The sequence below is a fragment of the Mesoplodon densirostris genome, chromosome 5, assembly GCF_025265405.1.
Source record: "Mesoplodon densirostris isolate mMesDen1 chromosome 5, mMesDen1 primary haplotype, whole genome shotgun sequence".
Classification (NCBI taxonomy): domain Eukaryota; kingdom Metazoa; phylum Chordata; class Mammalia; order Artiodactyla; family Ziphiidae; genus Mesoplodon; species Mesoplodon densirostris.
Window position 1 is genome coordinate 69881948 of NC_082665.1, and position 20565 is coordinate 69902512.

The window sequence follows — 20565 nt, forward strand, 5'->3', positions numbered from 1 at the left end:
AAAAGTCAGTTTGGGTATTTAAATTATGTATATGTAATTATACATATGTGTGCGTATGTAACTTTTTGTTAATGGCATGGATGAATTCTGAATTATGACTGTTAAATATAGAATAGGAAAATTAAAGATTGCTAATTTATAACCTGGAAAAATTAGAAAAGCATATACCTTAAAACAGCAGGATCTGGTCTATATTTTATCTATTTCATTTGGTTCATTAATATTTTTGGAGCCTATCTTTGAATAAGTCAGCGTTCTTTATGTGTTCTATCAATATAACTACAGTACTTTTACATTCATTACGTAAGCAAGGAAGGAAAAATTCAGACCTAAATCTCCTTAGTAATGTGTTGTCTACCAAGATGTTTAAATATGCTGAAATTAAATATTAAATATGCTGAAAGTAACAGCAGGTAAGTTCCAAATAGTTATTCCCTTTTTATATTTAATCTCATGTTAGAAAACCGTTTCTTATAGGATTAAAGTTGCCAAACAGGAATCATCTAACTTAAGTTCTGTGGAGGCAATGCTAATTTGTTACATATATCATTATCTTTTATGTTTTAGGGTTATATAGTAGCTAGTAAAATGTCTTCTACTTTATACCCAGTAATCCCTTAATTATTAGTTAAATCAAAGTTAATCAATTTCTGTCTCATATAAATATGTGTAGCTAATTTTTTATGGAAGTAACATAGAGTTGACAAAGTACAAGTCAACTGGCATTTATTTATTACAAACTGTGTGCTCTGAAACATGGGGTTAGAAGGAAAAACAGCTCTTGACGAGCTCAAAATACAGATGGAGAGAAAAGATACTCGGGTAACAGCAGAGAACAATATATACCCAAATGCTAAAGTATATCATACAGTAAAATTAAGAGAGTAGTCAAAGAAGGAAAACATTCCCACTGTGGACTGGCATTAAAAGCTATGAAACTTTAGAATTTAATTCTAGTCAATAGTTCCATCTCATTTTTTAAATTTCATAAATAATTAGGAAATTAGACTACGTTTGTTTTTTCATGAAGGCACTTCAAAAATTGGAAAATCAGTCCCTGGATGTGTATATGTATGTGCTCCACTGTATATATTCCTAGGGATATGATTGAAAGCTTTTTATTTTTCCTTTGAGGGTAAGAATTATACCTTTAATTAATTTTTTTCTTACCTTTGTTTCTAGAGTCTATATGGTAGATGCTCAATAAGTGGGGACCTTCTAGACTAAGAGCTCCTATAAAGCAGTAAATGCATCTTATTCATTTCTGCAGGTGGTTACACGTTTCTGAATGAATCTATGTTAAAATAATTGACTTTAATCACTAAGGTACTATTTCCATCTCATTTATTTATGCTTAATTTTTATTCTCTACCAGTATGACCTTAACCCCTTACTGTGCCTCAGTTTTTATTGTAACGTTTTATTTTGAAATCATTAAAGACTCACAAGAAGTTGTAAAAATTGTAGAGGGGCCTGTGCATCCATCATCCAGATTCCCCAAAGAGATCTCACACAACTAGAGTATATTATCAAAGCCAGGAAATTGACATTGTGTGACTTGTGTGCCTTTTGGATTGGGAAAAAAAAAATTCAGGGTTCCCAAGGAGCTAAAATGAGGTAATTGATATGGAGCAACTAGCTGGTACCTGGCACAGCTGGTGCTCAACTTATTTCAGTTCTCTTCTTTTCCATTCTTTTCCCCTCTGTTTTTATATTCTGCTTTTCCAAGATTGCCTATCAAGCTCTATTCTTTAGAAAAAATTAGGGTAAAAGTAAATCTTTACTTTCAGTAGATATGTACTAAAACCTAAACAGTACTTATAGGGAATGAAATTATAGGAGATTTATAAGTTGTACATTTCTGTATTGTTTAAGGTTTGAGGTTTTATTGTTTTTTTTCCCCCAAACAGCAGCATATTTTATTTTTGTTGTCAGAAAACACAACAATTAAGAAAGAAAACAAAAACAATTTTAAATGATAAACCATCTAAGAATGTGTGTGGTAAACCAGTAAAGAATTACTAAAGGGAATAACCAAACTAAAATATATCACTCAATTTCACAATCCCTAGTTATTTTCTAGTTACTGATATGTAAGGTATTTGAAGCATGTTTGAGCAAGTGTTTCAGTAGTAAAAAATGCTTACTGCAATGTTTAAAAGAAATCCAGTTTTCCTGAAAAATATCGTTAATTTTCCAAATATAAATCTTACCTATCTGGCAGAGAAATGTTTAAGATTTTGGAATTTAATGTACATATTACCATTTCAACTTGAAAAATAAATATATTTAATAAACCCATAGATATTTTATCTGCATTCATTAATTAGTAGTCAGATGTATTTACGATAAATATAAGGGCACTGTTTCTTCTGAAGTCATCTGCCTTGCAGCCTTTTATATGTTGTCTTATGGAAAAAAAATTTGTTATGCAAAACAAAACTTGTCTTTTTAATGGATTTTTCTTTTTAATTCCCCCACTATTTCTAAGATGTCAGTGTATTTAGAGAAAAGCTTAATTATAAAACTTAATTTTATTGCTAGAAAAGCCATGGGGATTGGGGTTTTTTTCCAATCTTTTTACTTTTCAGATGTTTTTAAATACCCTTAATATGCTCTTTGGTCATAAAGCCAGGTTTTGAACTCAGACCTACTGACTTCCAATTCCATATGATTCCTTCCACACTGTACTGCTTCTCATCTCTGTTGGAACTGGTCAACTTTTGACTTCATTTGACTTCTCACCTTGCCTGGCCCAGGTGGGCATGATCAATCATTTCAAGAACTACCTTCTTTATTATCAATGAATTAATAATTTTTTGACTGTGAATGTGTGTGCAAGTAATGTAAGAGTTATAAAGTTTCCTGACCTTATATTATTATTGCAGAATCTTCTCACCTCTTGACTTTATATATAATCTCCAACCCTGATCTTGGTTCATTGTATTTTTGCTACAGAAGTCGTAAAGTCACGTTAATGGGGTCTGGGACATATCTATGCTGCATAATGCTGCATATTTTCATCTAGGTTGTAACTTCATCTCTGTGACATTTTTTTAAATGGCTTTTTCAAATCTTCTCTATTCTTCTTGAACTATCAAGTTGCCTTTTACATCTAGACTCCCACTCTCACATTTAGACTTGATTCGTTTTTGTCCTTTTAATCACTTTTCAGCACAAGCTGCTTTCTAGGGATTACATACCCCTGGAAATTCTCTTGATGTTGTTGAAGACATTTCAGTCCACTACACAATGTTTCCTTCATGCAGACTGATGGGGCACATTTTTCTTAAGCCATTGCCAAGAAAAATTGTTACTTTTAAAAAATTAAAGTATAGTTGATATATAGTATTATGTAAGTTACAGGTGTACAGTATAGTGATTCACAATTTTTAAAGGTTATACTCCATTTATAGTTATTATAAAATATTGGCTATATTCTCTGTGTCCTTATAGCTTATTTTATACATAATAGTTTGTACCTCTTAATCCCCTACCTCTAAATTACCCTTCCCTCCTTCCCTTTCCCCATTGGTAACCATTAGTTTGTTCTCTAAATCTATAAGTCTGTTTCTTTTTTGTTATATTCACTAGTTTATTTTTTACATTCCACATATAAGTGATATCATGTAGCATTTGTCTTTCTCTGTCCAACTTATTTCACTTAACATAATACCATCCAAGTCCATGCACGTTGTTGCAAATGGCAAAATTTCCTTCTTTTTTATGCCTGAGTAGCATTCCATTGTGTGTGTGTGTGTGTGTATATATATATATATATCATGTCTTCTATATCCATTCATCTGTTGATGGACACTTAGGTTGCTTCCATATCTTGACTACTGTAAATAATGCTGGTATGAACACTGGATACATGTAACTTTTCAAATTAGTGTTTTTGTTTTCTTCAGATATATACCCAGGAGTGGAATTGCTGAGTCATATTATAGTTCTAGTTTTAGTTTTTTGCAAAATCTCCATACTGTTTTGCATAGTGGCTGCATGAATTCACATTCCCACCAACATTGTATGAGGGTTCCCTTTTCTCCACATCCTGACTAGCATTTGCTATTTGTGTTCTTTTTGATGATGGCCATTGTGACAGGTGTGAGGTGATATCTCATTGTGGTTTTGATTTCATTTCCCTAATGATTAGCGATGTTGAACATCTTTTCATGTGCCTGTTGGCCATCTGCATTTCCTCTTCGGAAAAAAGTCTATTCAGGTCTTATGCCCATTTTTTAATCAGTTTTTAAAAAAAATATTGAGTTGTATGAGTGTTTATATATTTGGGATATTAACCCCTTATTGGTCATATCATTTGCAAATATTTTCTCCCATTCAGTAGATTGTCTTCTTATTTTGTTGATGGTTTCCTTTGCTGTGCAAAAGCTTTTAAGTTTAATTAGGCCCCATGTGTTTATTTTTGCTTTTATTTCCGTTGCTTTAGGAGATAAATCTAAAAACATATGGCTACAATTTATATCAAAGAGTGTGGTCTGTTTTCCTCTAGGAGTTTTGTTTCTAGTCTTACATTTAGGTCTTTAATCCATTTTGAATTTATTTTTGTATGTAGGGTGAGAAAATGTTCTTATTTCATGCTTTTACATGTAGCTGTCCAGTTTTCTCAGCATCAGTTTTTGAACAGACTGTCTTCTCCATTATATATTCTTGCCTCCTTTGTCATAGATTAATTGACCATAAGTGCATGGATTTATTTCTATATTCTCTGTTATATTCCATTCATCTTTTTGTCTGTTTTTGTGCCAATACCATACTGTGTTAATGACTGTAGCTTTGTAGTATAGTCTGAAGTCAGGGAGCATGATTCTTCCACTTCTGTTCTTTCTCAAGATTGTTTTGGCTATTCGGGACCTTTTGTGTTTCCATAAAAATTTAATTGTTTTTTGGCTGCACTGCACAGCTCGTGGGATCTTAGTTCCCCTACCAGGGATTGAACTCAGGCCCTTGGCAGTGAAAGCACAGAGTCCTAACCCTTGGATCTCCAGGGAATTCCCTCCATCTAAATTTAAGAATTATTTGTTCTAGTTCTGTGAAAAATGCCATTGGTATTTTGATAGGGATTGCATTGAACCTGTAGATTGCCTTGGGTAGTATGGCCATTTTAAGAATATTAATTCTTCCAGTCCAAGAACACGGTATATCTTTCCATCTGTTTGTGTCATCTTCATTTTCTTTTGTCAGAGTCTTATAGTTTTCCAACTGCAGGCCTTTTACCTCCTTAGGTAGGTTTATTCCTAGGTATTTTGTTCTTTTTGATGCAACGGTAAATGGGATTATTTCCTTAACTTCTTTTTCTGATAGTTCATTGTTAGTGTATAGAAATGCAACAGATTTCTGTACATTAATTTTGTATCCTACAACTTTACCAAATTCATTGATGAGCTCTAGTAGTTTTCTGGTGGTGTCTTTAGGATTTTCTATGTATAGTACCATGTGATCTACAAAGAGTTGACAGTTTTACTTTTTCCTTTCAAATCTGGATTCCTTTTATTTCTTTTTCTTGTCTGACTGCTGTGATTAGGACTTCCAATACTATATTGAATAAAAATGGCAAGAGTCGGCATCCCTGTCTTGTACCTGATCTTAGAGGAAATCCTTTCAGCTTTTCACTGTTGAGTATGATGTTAACTGTGGGTTTGTCATGAATGACCTTCATTATGTTGAGGTATGTTCCCTAATCTATGCCCACTTTCTTAAGAAAAATATCATAAATGGATGTTGAATTTTGTCAAAAGCTTTTCCTGCATCTATTGAGATGATCATATGATTTTTATTCTTCAGTTTATTAATGTGGTATATCACATTGATTAATTTGCAGATATTGAAAAGTCCTTCCATCCCTGAGGTAAATCCCACTTAATCATGGTGTATGATCCTTTTAATGTGTTGTTGTATTTGGTTTGCTAGTATTTGGTTGAGGATTTTTGCATCTATGTTCATTAATGATATTGGCCTGTAATTTTCTTTTTTTGTCATATCTTTGTCTGGTTTTGATATCAGGGTGATGCTTGCCTCATAGAATGGGTTCAGAAGTGTTACTTCCTCTGCAATTTTTTGGAATGGTTTAAAAAGGATAGGGATTAACTCTTCTGTAAATGTTTGGTAGAATTCACCCATGAAGCCATCTGGTCCTGGACTTCTGTTTCTTGGGAGTTTTTAAATTACTGATTCAATTTCATTACTGGTAATTGATCTGTTCATATTTTCTATTTCTTCCTGGTTCAGTCTGGGAAGATTGTATCTTTCTAAAAATTTGTCTGTTTCTTCGAGGTTGTTGATTTTATTGACATATTGTTGTTCATTGTAGTCTCTCATGATTCTTTATATTTCTGTGATGTCAGTTGTAACTTCTCCTTTTTCATTTCTGATTTTATTGATTTGATCCCTCTCCCTTTTTTTCTTGATAAGTCTGACTAAGGTTTTATCAGTGTTGCTTATCTTCTTAGAGAACCAGCTTTTAGTTTCATTTATCTTTTCTATTGATTTTTAGTCTCTATTTCATTTATTTCTGCTCTGATCTTTACGATTTATTTTCTCCTACTGACTTTGGGTTTTGTTTGTTCTTCTTTTTCTAGTTCCTTTAGGTGTAAGTTTAAGTTGTTTATTTGAGATTTTTCTTTTTTCTGAGGTAAGCTTGTATCACTATAAGCTTCCCTCTTAGAACTGCTTTTGCTGCATCTCATAAATTTTGGATCTTCATGTTTTCATTTTCATTTGTCTTTAGGTAAGTTGTTATTTCCTTTTTGACTTCCTCAGTGTTCCATTTGTTGTTTAGTAGCATATTGTTTAGCCTCTTGTGTTTTTTGCAGTTTTTTTCTAGTAGTTAATTTCTAGTCTCATAGTGTTGTGGTCGGAAAAGATGCTTCATATGATTTCAGTTTTCTTAAATTTACTGAGGATTGTTTTGTGGCCTAGCATGTGTTCTATCCTGGAGAATGGTCCATGTGCACTTGAAAAGAATATGTATTCCACTGCTTTCAGATAGAATATTCTATATATATCAACTAAGTCCATCTGTTCTAATGTGTCGTTTAAGGCTTATTGATTTTCTGTCTGGATGATCTGTCCATTAATGTAAGTGTGGTGTTAAAGTCCCCCACTAGTATTATGTTACTGTCGATATCTCCATTTATGTCTGTTAATAGTCACTTTATGTATTTAAGTGCTCCTATGTTGGGTGCATATGTATCTATAATTGTTATATATTCTTCTTGGATTGATCCCTTGATCATTATGTGTAGTGTCTTTGTCTCTTGTAACAGTCTTTGTTTTAAAGTCTATTTTGTCTGATATAACTTTTGCTACCCCAGCTTTCTTTTGATTTCCATTTGCATGGAATACCTTTTTCCATCCCCTCACTTTAGTCTTTTTGTGTCTTTAGATCTCAAGTGAGTTTCTTGTAGGCAGCAACTATACAGGTCTTGTTTTTGTATCCATTCAGCCACTCTGTGTCTTTTGATTGGAGCATTTATTTCACTTACATTTGAGGTAATTACTGAGATGTAAGTTCTTATTGCCATTTTGTTAATTGTTTTGTGGGTCTTTTTTATCCCCTTCTTTTTTTCTCTTGTCATGCGATGTGATGAGTATCTTTAGAGTTATGTTTGGATTCCTTTCTCTTTTTTGTATGTATATCTATTATAGATTTTTGGTTTGTGGTTATGATGAGGTAGGTGGGTATACATACATACATATATATATATATATATATATATATATATATATATATGATTGTTTTAAGTTGCTAACTGCTTAATTTCAAATGCATTTTAACAACCCTGCATTTGTACTCTCTTCCTCTCATGATTACTCTTTTTGGTATCATATTTTACATCTAATTGGTTGTGTATTCCTTACCTGCTTATTGTTGATATTAATGATTTTACTACTTTTGTCTTTTAATCTTCCTACTAGTTTTGTGCATGGATAATTTCCTACCTTTACTTATGTTTGCCTTTACCAATGAAATTTTTCATTTCATAATTTTCTTGTGTCAAGTTATGGCCTTTTCTTTTTTGCTTAGAGAAGTTTCTTTAACATTTCTTGTAAACCTAGTTTGGTGATGCTGAACTCTTTTAGCTTTTGTCTGTCTGTAAAACTTTTGATCTCTTCATCAAATCTGAATAAGAGCCTTGCTGGGTAGAGTATTCCTGGTTGTAGGGTTTCCCTTTCATCACTTTATTCTTTTTTTAAAAAATTTATTTATTTTTGGCTGTGTTGGGTCTTCTTTGCTGCGCACTGGCTTTCTCTAGTTGTGGCGGGTGGAAGTTACTCTTTGTTGTGGTGTGTGGGCTTCTCATTTCGGTGGCTTCTCTTGTTGCAGAGCACAGGCTCTAGGCGCATGGACTTCAGTAGTTGTGGCCTGCGGGCTCAGTAGTTGTGGCTCATAGGCTCTAGAGTGCAGGCTCAGTAGCTGTGGTGCACAGGCTTAGATGCTTCATGGCATGTTGGATCTTCCCAGACCAGGTCTCGAACCTGTGTCCCCTGCATTGGCAGGTGGATTCTTAACCACTGCACCACTAGGGAAGCCCTCCTTTCACCACTTTAAATGTATTGTACCACTCCCTTATGGCCTGTAGAGTTTCTGCTGAAAAGTCAGCTGATAACCTTATAGGAGTTCCCTTATATGTTATTTTTTGCTTTTCCCTTGTTGCTTTTAATAGTCTCTCTTTATCTTTGCTTTTTGCCATTTTAATTAAAATGTGTCTTGGCATGTTCCTCTTTGGGTTAGTCCTTTATGGGACTCTACACTTATGGGACTTGGATGTCTATTGCCATTCCCAGGTTAGGGAAGTTTTTAGCTGTTATGTCTTCAAATATGTTCTCATCCCCTTTCTCTCTCTCTTCTCCTTGTAGGACCTCTATAATGCAAATGTTATTGTGCTTGATGTTGTCCCAGAGGTCTCTTAAACTGTCCTCATTTCTTTTCCTTATTTTTTCTTTTTTCTGTTCCACATCAGTGATTTCCACTACTCTGTCTTCCAGCTCACTGATCCATTCCTCTGTATCATTTAGTCTACCATTGATTACTTCTAGCATATTTTTTCATGTCATTTATTGTATTCTTCATCTCTGTTCAGTTGTTCTGCATATTTTTTGACTCTTTGTTAAGAACTTCTAACTTCTCACTCTGTGCATCCATTCTTCTCCTGGGTTTTTTCATCATCTTTACCATCACTACCCTGAACTCTTTCTTAAGTAGATTTCCTGTCTCCACTTCACTTAGTTCTTTGTCTGGTGTTTTGTCTTATTTCTTCATCTGGAGCATGTTCTTCTGTCACCTCATTTTGCCTAAGTTGCTGTTTGTATTTTTATGTATCTGCTAAGTTAGTTAGTCACACTTAGAGAAGTGACCTCCTGTAGTAGATGCCCTATGCATCCCAGCAGTGCACTTCTTTCTCATCTCCCAAGCTATATGCTCTAGGTGTTCCCCCTATGAGGGCTACCTGGGACCTTCTCTTGTGGCCAGTTGAGTATGCGGGCAGTCTGGTAGGTTTGGTTAACCCCCAGTCCAGTTGGTTGCTAGGCTCTGCCTTATGTGGAGGCTGCTGGCTGCTGGTTGGTGGGGCTGGGTCACGAGGTCACAGACTGAAGAACTAGCCCAGGGGGCCCCAGGCTAGTGCTGGCTCACTGGTTGGCAGAGTCAGGGTCCAGAAGACTCCAGGGTTGTTGCCCACCTTCCTCGTGGGTGAAGCCAGGTCCTGGGGTTATTTCCGGACTACTGGCAGGCAGAGAAGGTCCTGGAGTTGGTTGCAGGGTCCAGGGATTCCAGAGATGGTATCAGATTGCTGCTGGTGGGGGCTGGGTTTCTGACACAGGGTCTGGGGTGTCAAGAAGCTTGAATTAGCCTGCTAGTGAGCAGGGCTGGGGCCCGGCTTGTCCCAGGGCAGGGTCTCTGGCCTGTTGGTAGGTGGGCTGTGTCTGCAGGCTGCCAGATTGTGGTTTTCTTACATCTGGTCCCCGCCCACTGGTGGCTGGAGTTAGGTCCTGGGCCCTCTGGTAGGCAGGGCCATGTCCAGAGGCAGCTGTGGGCTTAGGGGGTCTTAAGGCAGCCTGTCTGCTGATGGGTGGGTCTGTGTCCTTGCCCAGTTAGTTACTTGGCTTGAGGCACCCCAGCACTGGCGACTACAGGCTGTTGGACCAGGGCAGGGCTGGGTCCTGGGGGTAATAAGCCAGAGGGAGGATTCCACAATGGTGTCTGCCAAGACCAATGTCCACATGGTAGAAGGAGCTCCCAAGAATGGCTTCCACTAGTGTCTGTGGCCCCAGAGTGAGCTGCAGTTGCCCCCTGCCTCTCTGGGAGACTCTCTAAGAGCAATAGGTAGGTGTGTCCCAGGCTCCTATCAAATCATGGCTTTTATTTTGGGTCCTGGAGTGTGTGAGATTTTTTGTGCACCCTTTAAGAGTGAAGTCTCTGTTTCCCCCAATCCTCTGGGACTCCCAAAATTAAGCACCACTAGCCTTCAAAACCAAATGCACTGGGGGCTTGTCTTCCTGCTGCAGGACCCCCAGAATGGGGAGCCCAATGTGGGGCTCAGACCTCTCACTCCTGTGGGAAAACCTCTGCAGTGTAATTATTCTCCAGTTTGTGGGTCATACATCTGGGGTTATGGGACTTGACTATATTGTGAGTCCACCTGTCCTACCCACCCCATTGTGGTTCCTTCTTTATGTTTTTAATTGTAGAAGATCTTTTCTGGTAGGTTCTGGTCTTTTTCATTGATGGTTATTCTGCTTATAGTTGTTATTTTGGTGTGCTCATGAGAGGAGGTGAACTCATGGTCTTTCTACTCTGCTGTCTTGACTGATCTCTCCATGAAAATTGTCACTCTTGAGCAGCTGAGTTTTTTTGCTTTGTTTTGAAGTACAGTTGATTTGTAATATAATGTTAGTTTCAGTTTCAGGTGTAAAGCATTGTCATTCAGGGTTTTTGCAGATTATACTCCATTATAGGTTATTATAAGATAATGGGTATAATTCCCTGTGCAATACAATATATCCATGTTGCTTATCTGTTTTATATATAGTAGTTTGTGTCTGTTAATCCCATACCCCTAATTTGTCCCTCTCCCCTCCCCTTTCACCTTTGTAACCACAAGTTTGTTTTCTATATGTGAGTCTGTTTCTGTTTTGCCTATGCATTCATTTGTATTATATTTTAGATTCCACATGTAAATGATATCATATAGTATTTGTCTTTCTCTGTCTGACTTATTTCACTAAGCATAATATTCTCTAGGTCCATCCATGTTGCTGCAAATGGCAATATTTCATTCTTTATTATGGCTGAGTAATATTCCATTGTGTATATACCACGTCCTCTAACCCAATCATCTGTTGATGGGCACTTGGAAGCAACCCAAGTGCAGCTGGTTTGTTTTTAATCTACATGCACTATAAACATTGTGACTGATTATGCTTCATACTTTATTTTGTCCGTAGAAAACTCAGAGCAAATTCTGCTGTCAACACTAAAAACTATATATCAATATGACCTGTGACATTTAATTTTATGTAATAACCTACTCTTAGCTTTATCACTTTATTAAAAATTATTATCTTTTTTCCTACCTCCTTCATCTATTGTCAGTCCTACTGTATTGCATGTGTTTCTTTTGTTTTGAAAAGGTAATATACATACATATTAATAAAATTCAAGGGACTTCCCTGGTGGAGCAGTGGTTAAGTCTCCGCCTGCCAATGCAGGGGACATGGGTTCGATCCCTGGTCCAGGAAGATCCACGTGCCACGGAGCAACTAAGCCCGTGCACCACAATTACTGAGCCTGCACTCTAGAGCCCGTGAGCCACAACTACTGAGCCTGTGCACCACAACTACTAAAGCCCGTGTGCTCTAGGGCCTGCGTGCCACAACTACTGAGCCCGCATGCCACAACTACTGAAGCCTGTGTGCCTAGAGCCCGTGCTCCACAACAAGAGAAGCCACTGCGATGAGAAGCCCGTGCACTGCAATGAAGAGTAGCCCCTGCTCACCACAACTGGAGAAAGGCCGCGTGCAGAGTGAAGACCCAACACAGCCAAAAATAAATAAAAAATTTTACAAAATTCAATACGGCAAAAAGCATACTAGAAAATAAAACTCAATGTAGAAGATAATCAACAAAATGAAAAGCTTCGGTTGTGCTGAGGTTTCAGAAAAACTCTCAGAAATCATTTTAAGTTCTTTAGCAGCAAAATGAATTAGTAAATGTTCACCTCATCCACTAGAAGTTATGCTACACTTTCTATAGCTCTGTATACAAACAGGAATAGACAGGATTCTAATAAACCATTGCTAATTAATTTATACTAATTGATAACTTGATGAACCATCAGTTTTTCTCACTGGCTATTGTTTTATAACTTTGTGGGTACTTACTTTTAAAATGTTTCAAATTTCTTGAAATTTAACTCCAGAGAAAATTCCCAATTTTCAATTAAAAAAAGGTAAACATTTATAGCATAATTAAGTATATCATCTTCTTTTCTTTGGACGTCAAGAGCACAGAAACAAACAGAATGGTATAGAGAAAAATGTGTCCAATCCCTTTTTTAAGCAAATTTAACAAATCTAGCTAATATAGTAACTTATAATTCAATATAACCACAACCATAAAAAGTCTTATGAAGTCAAATCATAGAGGAAGTAGTGATCTTCCCATAGTCATAATGATAATTTTTTTATTGCCTGCTATGTGCCAGGCTCTGTACTTATTCATTGAATAAATACATTTTGGCCACCTACTGTATGTCAGGTACTTCGCAGCTAGACACTGGTAAACACAATGGACATGTTACCTGCTCTTATTTCATCTTCACACTAAATCTATGCAAAAGGTGTATGTTATGGCTGCAAAAATTGAGAATCAGAAAGGTTAACTAGCTTGTCCAGAATTACACAGCCAGTAAATGGTGGAGCTAGGACTTGAATACAGGTCTGTGATTCCAAAGACCACATTTTTCCTTAAAGCTACAATAATGTGTTCAAGTGTGTGAGAGAAGCAAGGGAGTGCAAGCACACACACACAAAGTTACATAAAGGCATGAAACCCAGTAACTTGCATTGCTTAAGTGAGCTTTGCTGTTTTATCTGGCTTAGATAACCTTGTCTAGATTATTGCTGCAGCCTCCTCATTGCCTCCCCTACAGTCTATTCAAAACATAGCAGCTAGAGTGACCTTAAAATACAAATCCTATCATGTCACTCCTCCCGTACAGAACCCTCCAATGGAGTGTCTCCTCCCATATCCCATCCCTCCTGCCTCAGTCCCTTGAAGTAACCATAGCCATTGCTATCAGTTTGGTATATATTCTTTCAACTTTGCATATTCATTTGTACCCTTTTTATTTAAACAAATAGGATCATACTATGCATATTGTTTTACAAATTGCCTTTTCCCCTTGTATTTGCAGTTGAATGTCCTGTGTTCTTAACATAAAGCTATATAGTCCCTTGATACATATTGTTACAAAATAGAATGAGGAAAGCTTTCCGTGTTATTGATTACAAATTACACAACTCTTTTATCATGTTGCTATATAATGGTGGATTTTGTATTCATAAAACAAACAGCATCTTTTATAACAATTACAGTTTTATATCTACTGCATGAAATAACTTACTTTAAAAAATTACTATTGTCATAAGAGTGTAATATTTGTTATGTTGTAAGATTCATTACCAGAGCATAGATTCTTAAATTATAAGTAATTGTTAGAATTTCTTCTTTACTATAGTTACTCTCAGTTGAAACTTTTCAACTGCTTTTGCCTCTGTTCATTAGTAGACACGTTAGGCTGTGTAAAGTAAAATGCAGAGCTGTTGGCCAGCAATGGAAACAGGGGACTTGGCTCTATTTGATAAATGAAATGTGCCACTGTGTGTAAAGACTGCAAACTACAGCTTTACATTTGCTTTTGATGGAAAATACGATTTTTAATATATTCTATTTCATTCATCTCCTTATTTTAGTTGTTTTGGATTTAATATATTAAAACCTTTTTATTTTTAATTACAGTCTCGAGTTGTAGCTATACTAGATTGGGAGCTTTCAACCATTGGTCATCCTCTGTCAGACTTAGCTCATCTCTCTGTGTTCTACTTTTGGCCAAGGACCATTCCATTGTTAAGTCAAAGTCCTCATTTGCAAGAAAACATAGGTATGAAAACATAATGTTGCCTAAATTGCTATTAATATAAAATTATATTTATTTTTCTTCATAATTAATAAAAGGATTATATTGCAATCTTAGATAAATAGCTTTTGTTTCTTGAAATGTTTAAATCATTTTATTCTATCAATTTTTTTGAATGTATCATTCCACTTCTAGTAATTTGTTACAAATTATAATCATTTGTATATAATGTTCTTTTGGAAATCAACATTTAGAGCATGTTTTGTTATATGGATTATAATTATATGGATCATAATGTTTTAATTATAATATATTTTATTATTATATATAATTAATATAAATAATAATATAATATATTATTTATATTGTATAATATAATTTATACTATAATATAAGTAATAATATATTATTATAAGATAATATTATAGTTATTATTTTAATTATAATATTATAATTATATAGATATAATGTTTTGTTAAATGATTAATGTTTTGTTATATGGATTAATTTTATGTTCAGTTTTATATTTATATGCAATATGACATTTTAAAATATTCACCATGACATTCTTATTAATGTTTATAGTATGTACTGTTTTTATAGGGGTACCATCAATGGAAGAACTAATTTCAATATATTGCCGCTGCAGGGGAATTAATTCTAATCTTCCTAACTGGAATTTTTTTCTTGCCCTTTCATATTTTAAAATTGCTGGAATAGCACAGGTAATTAATTTTTTAACATGTGTTTCACCATTACTTATTTATGGACTGTTGACAATATTTTTGGACTTTGGGGGTTTTATATTCCTTTTTTTGTTTTTTTTTGTTTTTTTTTTCTTTTGGGCCACATCATGGCTCTGCTTGTGGGATCTTAGTTCCCCTACCAAGGATTGAACCTGGGCCCCGGCACTGAAAGCACAGAGTCCTAACCACTGGACCACCAGGGTGTTCCCTTAAATTCTTATCTTTAGATCAATTTAGTTTCCATAATAACAAATACCAGACATGGATAAAACATAAATCCAGAGTTTACAGAATAGGAATTTGGCAAGGGAAAAATTTGAGTAGCAAAATGTGGTATCACTTTTTGGTATAATAAACCAAAAAGATGGAAGAAGGGAGAGAGAAAGACATAATAACAAAAAGAGAAAAAGCATGTGATAATTGGCTATTTCCTGAATATCCAATATAAGAAAGAGTTAAACTCCTTATATGATATCTGATTCAGATTATAAAACCCTGTTAGGGCTGATGATGAAGGAATTATCATTGTATTTCCCAAAGCCAGCACAGTACCTAGCATACAGAAGCCTCTTAATTATGTGTTTGAGTGAGTAGATAAGCTCACTCAAACACATAATTAATTAATTGTCCATTTTCTAATAACGTGATAGTTATGTGATAAATTTTGAGAGAAAACTGAACATAAATTCAGTTTTGTAAATTTACAGTTTAGACAAATGCATTCTTCATTATACTAACTCAGCTCCCTTATACTTTGAGTCTTAGTTTATTTAAGAAATTGAGATTCTTCATCTCTGGCAAGGGGTTAGGGCTTGGAGGAAGAACAAGTAAATAAGAGATTTTAGAAACAAAAAAGGATGGGAAAAGAAGGATTAACAAAAATTATGGTTATTTTTCCCTGTCCTCACAGTTCATGCTGTCCTCCAATAACTGAAATGTCTAGGAAATAGTTGTCTTACATCTCATCCTGTAGTTTAGAATCATATTAATCATATTAGTTAATCATGTTGATTAGATGCATTTCTCAAAATAGCGTTTATGGTATGTTTCTATATCTGTCAATTTCCAAAGTGAGATAACAGATAGGCTTTGAATTTAAAATGTATTTTCATTTCAAATAAAAGCTTGACGTGGTTTATGATTGAAATTAATATGTATGTCATAAACTAGGTAGTTAGTAGCCTTAGAGATGATCATAAACATTCCATTCTAACTAGAAATGTGAAATTGGAAATGATGGAAAGACTGCTACAGTGTTTTATTGTACAAAGAATTATATAAAGAAAAAAACTAATGAAATTCAGTTGATTGTGTTTGGGACAGGGAATAGGAGAGGATATTATGTTGGAAACACAGAACATGGAGAATTAAGAAAGAAAAACAGATGAGCATTCAACTAACACTGTTCAAAGGAAAATAGTTTCACCTAAATTAGGGGTCCAAAAAAATGAGATAAAATACTTTTAGAAGTCTCTCATTGCCTTCTCTTTGGTTTTATAGTTTTGAATTTTATTTCGGTTTCTTTAGATTTTTTTTTTCTCCACTGTGAAGGGAGAGCAATGATCTTTAGAGGTGATATAACTTACCAATTTGGTATCTTTAGTAACTGCTAAACTCATTTTAAAGTTTGGTTTGACTTCCAGTTATAATTCTGTTATGATGAGAGTATGTTAACCAAATGATACAAGTGTAATTCTTTAATTTGGAGTGGTATAATTATGCCTGCATGTAAATTAATAGAACTGATAGTCTGATTTATATCTTAGTACCTTGTAAGTTTAGTGATTCACATAGCTGGGAAACTGGAAAGACTGGATAGTTGAAGAATAGTTTTCCATGAATTTTAATCACTTTGTATTAATTTACTTATAGGGAGTATATAGTAGATATCTTCTGGGAAATAATGCATCTGAAAGTAGCTTTCAGTTTGCCAACATTGTGCAACCTCTAGCAGAAACTGGATTACAACTCTCAAAAAGGTAAGCAAAATATAGATTCTGTGGCTAACTCAAATTACAGCCTTTATGTGAAGCCTGTATGTGAAGGTCATAAACTTTAGGGGGATAGGGATTGTTTTTATTGCTTACAACACCAGAATTGCTGCTGCCAATCATGGTCAATTTTTTTTAGTAAATCTCTTTTATGCTTGAAAATAAATTGACCTCAGATTTAAAGAAAGTACCCATTTAATGATTAAAAGGTTTTTTTTGCCAATTTGAATGTATAAATCTTTAAGATATTGATAAAATTCTCAAATGTTTCCTTCTAATGTTTAAGTTACTTACATATACCTGTTTAAAGTTATGTATTATATAAGATGATTTATTAAGTTTAGAAATGTTGCTCTCTTCCACCATGACATTGCATGAAACTGTATTTAGACATTTCATAAGAGTCTTTGAAATTCATATCTCCATTAGTGGAGCACTTTTGAGACATCTAATACACTTCTTCCAAACACACTCCCATCTAACAGGTGTGATGGAGGGGAGAAATAAATTAGGGGGTTGAGGTTAACATATACACACTACTATATATAAAATAGATAATCAACAAGGACCTACCATATAACACAGGGAACTCTACTCAATACTTTGTAATAACCTATATGGGAAAAGAATCTGAAAAAGAATAGCTATATGTATATGTATAACTGAATCACTTTGTGGTATACCTGAAACATTGTAAATGTTGTAAATCAACTATCCTCCAATATAAAGCAAAATTTAAAACAAACAAACAAAAAAAAAGTGTGATATATAGCACTTACTGAATGCACGGATGATGCTGTCCCTGGAAATTCTGCCCAAGCCACAAATATCCATGGCATATCATTAGGACAGTTGTGTTTTACAATTCATCTCATACATGAATATTTGTAATCTCCACAACATAACAAATGATGATGCTGCTCTTCATAATGATCTTTAAAAGTCTTGTTTATAATGATATCCAGCAGTTGTATTTGTGAGGCATATACTAAGAGTAATTATTAAATTTGTATTCTATTTCTTTGCCTTCTTGTTTAGAGATTCTGATATGTGGCTTCAATAAAGATTTTAAACTCCCATTGATTGAGGTCATGCCAGGCTTGTTTTCTCCAAAAAGTGCTTTAAGCACTAAAGTTTAATGTTCAAAATAAAGTGATTCTGCATTCCTTCCATAACATGAAAGACAAAAAACTCCAAAATATGGAAACTTCTTCTGAGAGATGTTTTTGGGAAACTGGGGGAAGACTTTACATTCTATTCAGAAATCTATAATAATGGTTTTGCACATCTTTGTAACTTTTTTTTTTAATAAAGAACTTTCAGTACTGCACTTCCACAGACTGATACTACCAGACAATTATTTGTACAGACTAGGACAGGCCAAGAAATTCTTACTAGGGTGAAGCAGTTCATGAAACAACACATCCTCCCAGCTGAAAAGGTAAGTATTCTATAAACAAACAGAATGTATTTGTGCTCCAAGACTATTGAAGAATTACTTCTGTTATCTCTGCTTCTAGGAGTACCATGGTATCATTTCTTTGCAGTCAATCCTTACCTAGATGCCCCTCCTCACCTTAGCACTGAACTGCTACAGAACCTGATCCTGAGAAATTCCAAGCTTCTAAGATATGCCAAGGGAATGCCACAGATAAATCTGTGGAATTAAAATTAAGTCAGAGGGAATTAGCGGTTTACAAAGTTGAGATCTTTAAATATTTTAGAGTTAAATGCTACTTTGTGGGTCTTTTCCTAAGGCAGTGACTTTCAGCTTTTTTTTTCTTTAATGGGCCCCTTTGAAAATTGAGAACTGTAGGCTAAATAAGAGAGGCATACCCAGAAAAATTTGTATATCATTTCAAGCTGTTCACAGATACTACCATCACTCCCCCCACAAGCTACTATTTTAAGGTGTTAAGTTTCAGTAAATTCACTGAGAGTAGACAAGTTATGTGACACATTCATTCATTCAGTTAACAAATAATTATTAGGTACCTAATAATGGGTTAAGCCATTGAAAGTAAAAGGAAGAACAAGAAGACAGGGCTTATGCTTCTACAGAGCTTATACTTTAGCATGAAAGAAAGACATTAAGTAAGAGATGATAAATGCTGTGAAGAAAAGATAAAAATTATTATAAAGATTTATATATATAAAATATACTATATATAAAATAGATTATCAACAAGGACAAGGACATATTTATAGCACATGGAACTCTACTCAATACTCTGTAATAACCAATATGGGAAAGGAATCTGAAAAAGAATATATATATATATATATGTATAACTGAATCACTTTGCTGTACACCTGAAACTGACACAACATTGTAAATCAACTATACTCCAGTATAAAATTAAAATATTTTTTAAAATAAAATTCTGAACTTTTGGTGTTAAAAAGAAAATGCAACACTTTGAGTTCAAGATGGCAGACTGAAATCAGCATTTACCTCCCCTCACACAAATAAAATCCTCTTGAATTAACAATAAAGTAATTTTTTTTTAAATGGAATTGGTAAAAGCACAAAAACAGGAGAAGTACACATCACAGGACTAAAGGTTTTGAAAAGAGAATGGAAAAGGATTTGGGAAGCAGAGTGGGTCATACCAAAGAAAAAACCTAAACACATCTCAGAAGAATTTCTAAGAGAGGACTGTAACTCAGGTGGTAACCACTTTTTTTTTACAATGGAGTCCCCTGTGATTGCCCGTTGTGGAGAGCAAGAGTGAGAAGAGGACGAGAAATCAAGATGTTTGATTTAAGAATTAACCTGGGGGCTTGGGGCTTCCCTGGTGGCGCAGTGGTTGGGAGTCTGCTTGCCGATGCAGGGGACGCGGGTTCGTGCCCCAGTCCGGGAGGATCCCACATGCCGTGGAGCGCCTGGGCCCGTGGGCCGTGGCCACTGGGCCTGCGCATCCGGAGCCTGTGCTCCGCAGCGGGAGAGGCCACAGCAGTGAGAGGCCAGCGTACCGCAAAAAAAAAAAAAAAAAAGAATTAACCTGTAATAGGTGGGCTGCTTGAGTTGGTTTCTAACACTCCTGGGTAGCAATGGTGTTTGCCCCAGACAAAAGGCTGCCAGAGTACTCTAAAAAAGCATATGATGTGTTTCAAAGAAGCCAGGGTTTCCAATGACTGTTGGTGCTCCTCCATTTTTTTTTTTCCCAATGGTGTGTTTGGTGTAGACCCCAGCTTTCCCATCAGCCTTACTGATTTATTCAAAGGAGACTCAAATTGGGAGAGGAAACCAAGTAGCCATGTTCTTTCATTCATAAATGTAAATGAGCGATCCAGGGAAGCATGTAGCACAGAAGAGGTGTTACAAATTGGACTGTGATACATCTGCTGAACTTCATATCATGCAGCTACTAAAATATTTACAAAGAATTCGCAATAAAGGAAAATGCTTTATGATAAATAAAAAAAGCACTCTAGTTTTTTTTTTGTTTTTGCGTTACGCGGGTCTCTCACTGTTGTGGCCTCTCCCGTTGCAGAGCACAGGCTCCGGACGCGCAGGCTCAGCGGCCATGGCTCACGGGCCTAGCCGCTCCGCGGCATGTAGAATCTTCCTGGACGGGGGCACGAACCCGTGTTCCCTACATGGGCAGGCGGACTCTCAACCACTGTGCCACCAGGGAAGCCAATATGACTATAACTACATTTATA

General features: G+C 35.3%; 1 protein-coding gene across 6 annotated transcripts in view; it reads left to right on the forward strand.

Moving 5' to 3' along the window:
• The window catches only part of ACAD11 (acyl-CoA dehydrogenase family member 11), a 104063-nt gene that overhangs the window by 24039 nt on the left and 59459 nt on the right, over positions 1-20565 (forward strand). For 5 of the 6 annotated variants that reach the window (XM_060099017.1, XM_060099019.1, XM_060099018.1 and 2 more), the window contains exons 6-9: positions 14042-14183; positions 14763-14884; positions 16778-16884; positions 18211-18337. In XM_060099017.1, coding sequence (XP_059955000.1) covers positions 14042-14183; positions 14763-14884; positions 16778-16884; positions 18211-18337 — 498 coding nt within the window. The remainder of the gene's footprint in view (positions 1-14041; positions 14184-14762; positions 14885-16777; positions 16885-18210; positions 18338-20565) is intronic. The other variant, XM_060099020.1, reaches the window with a different exon arrangement.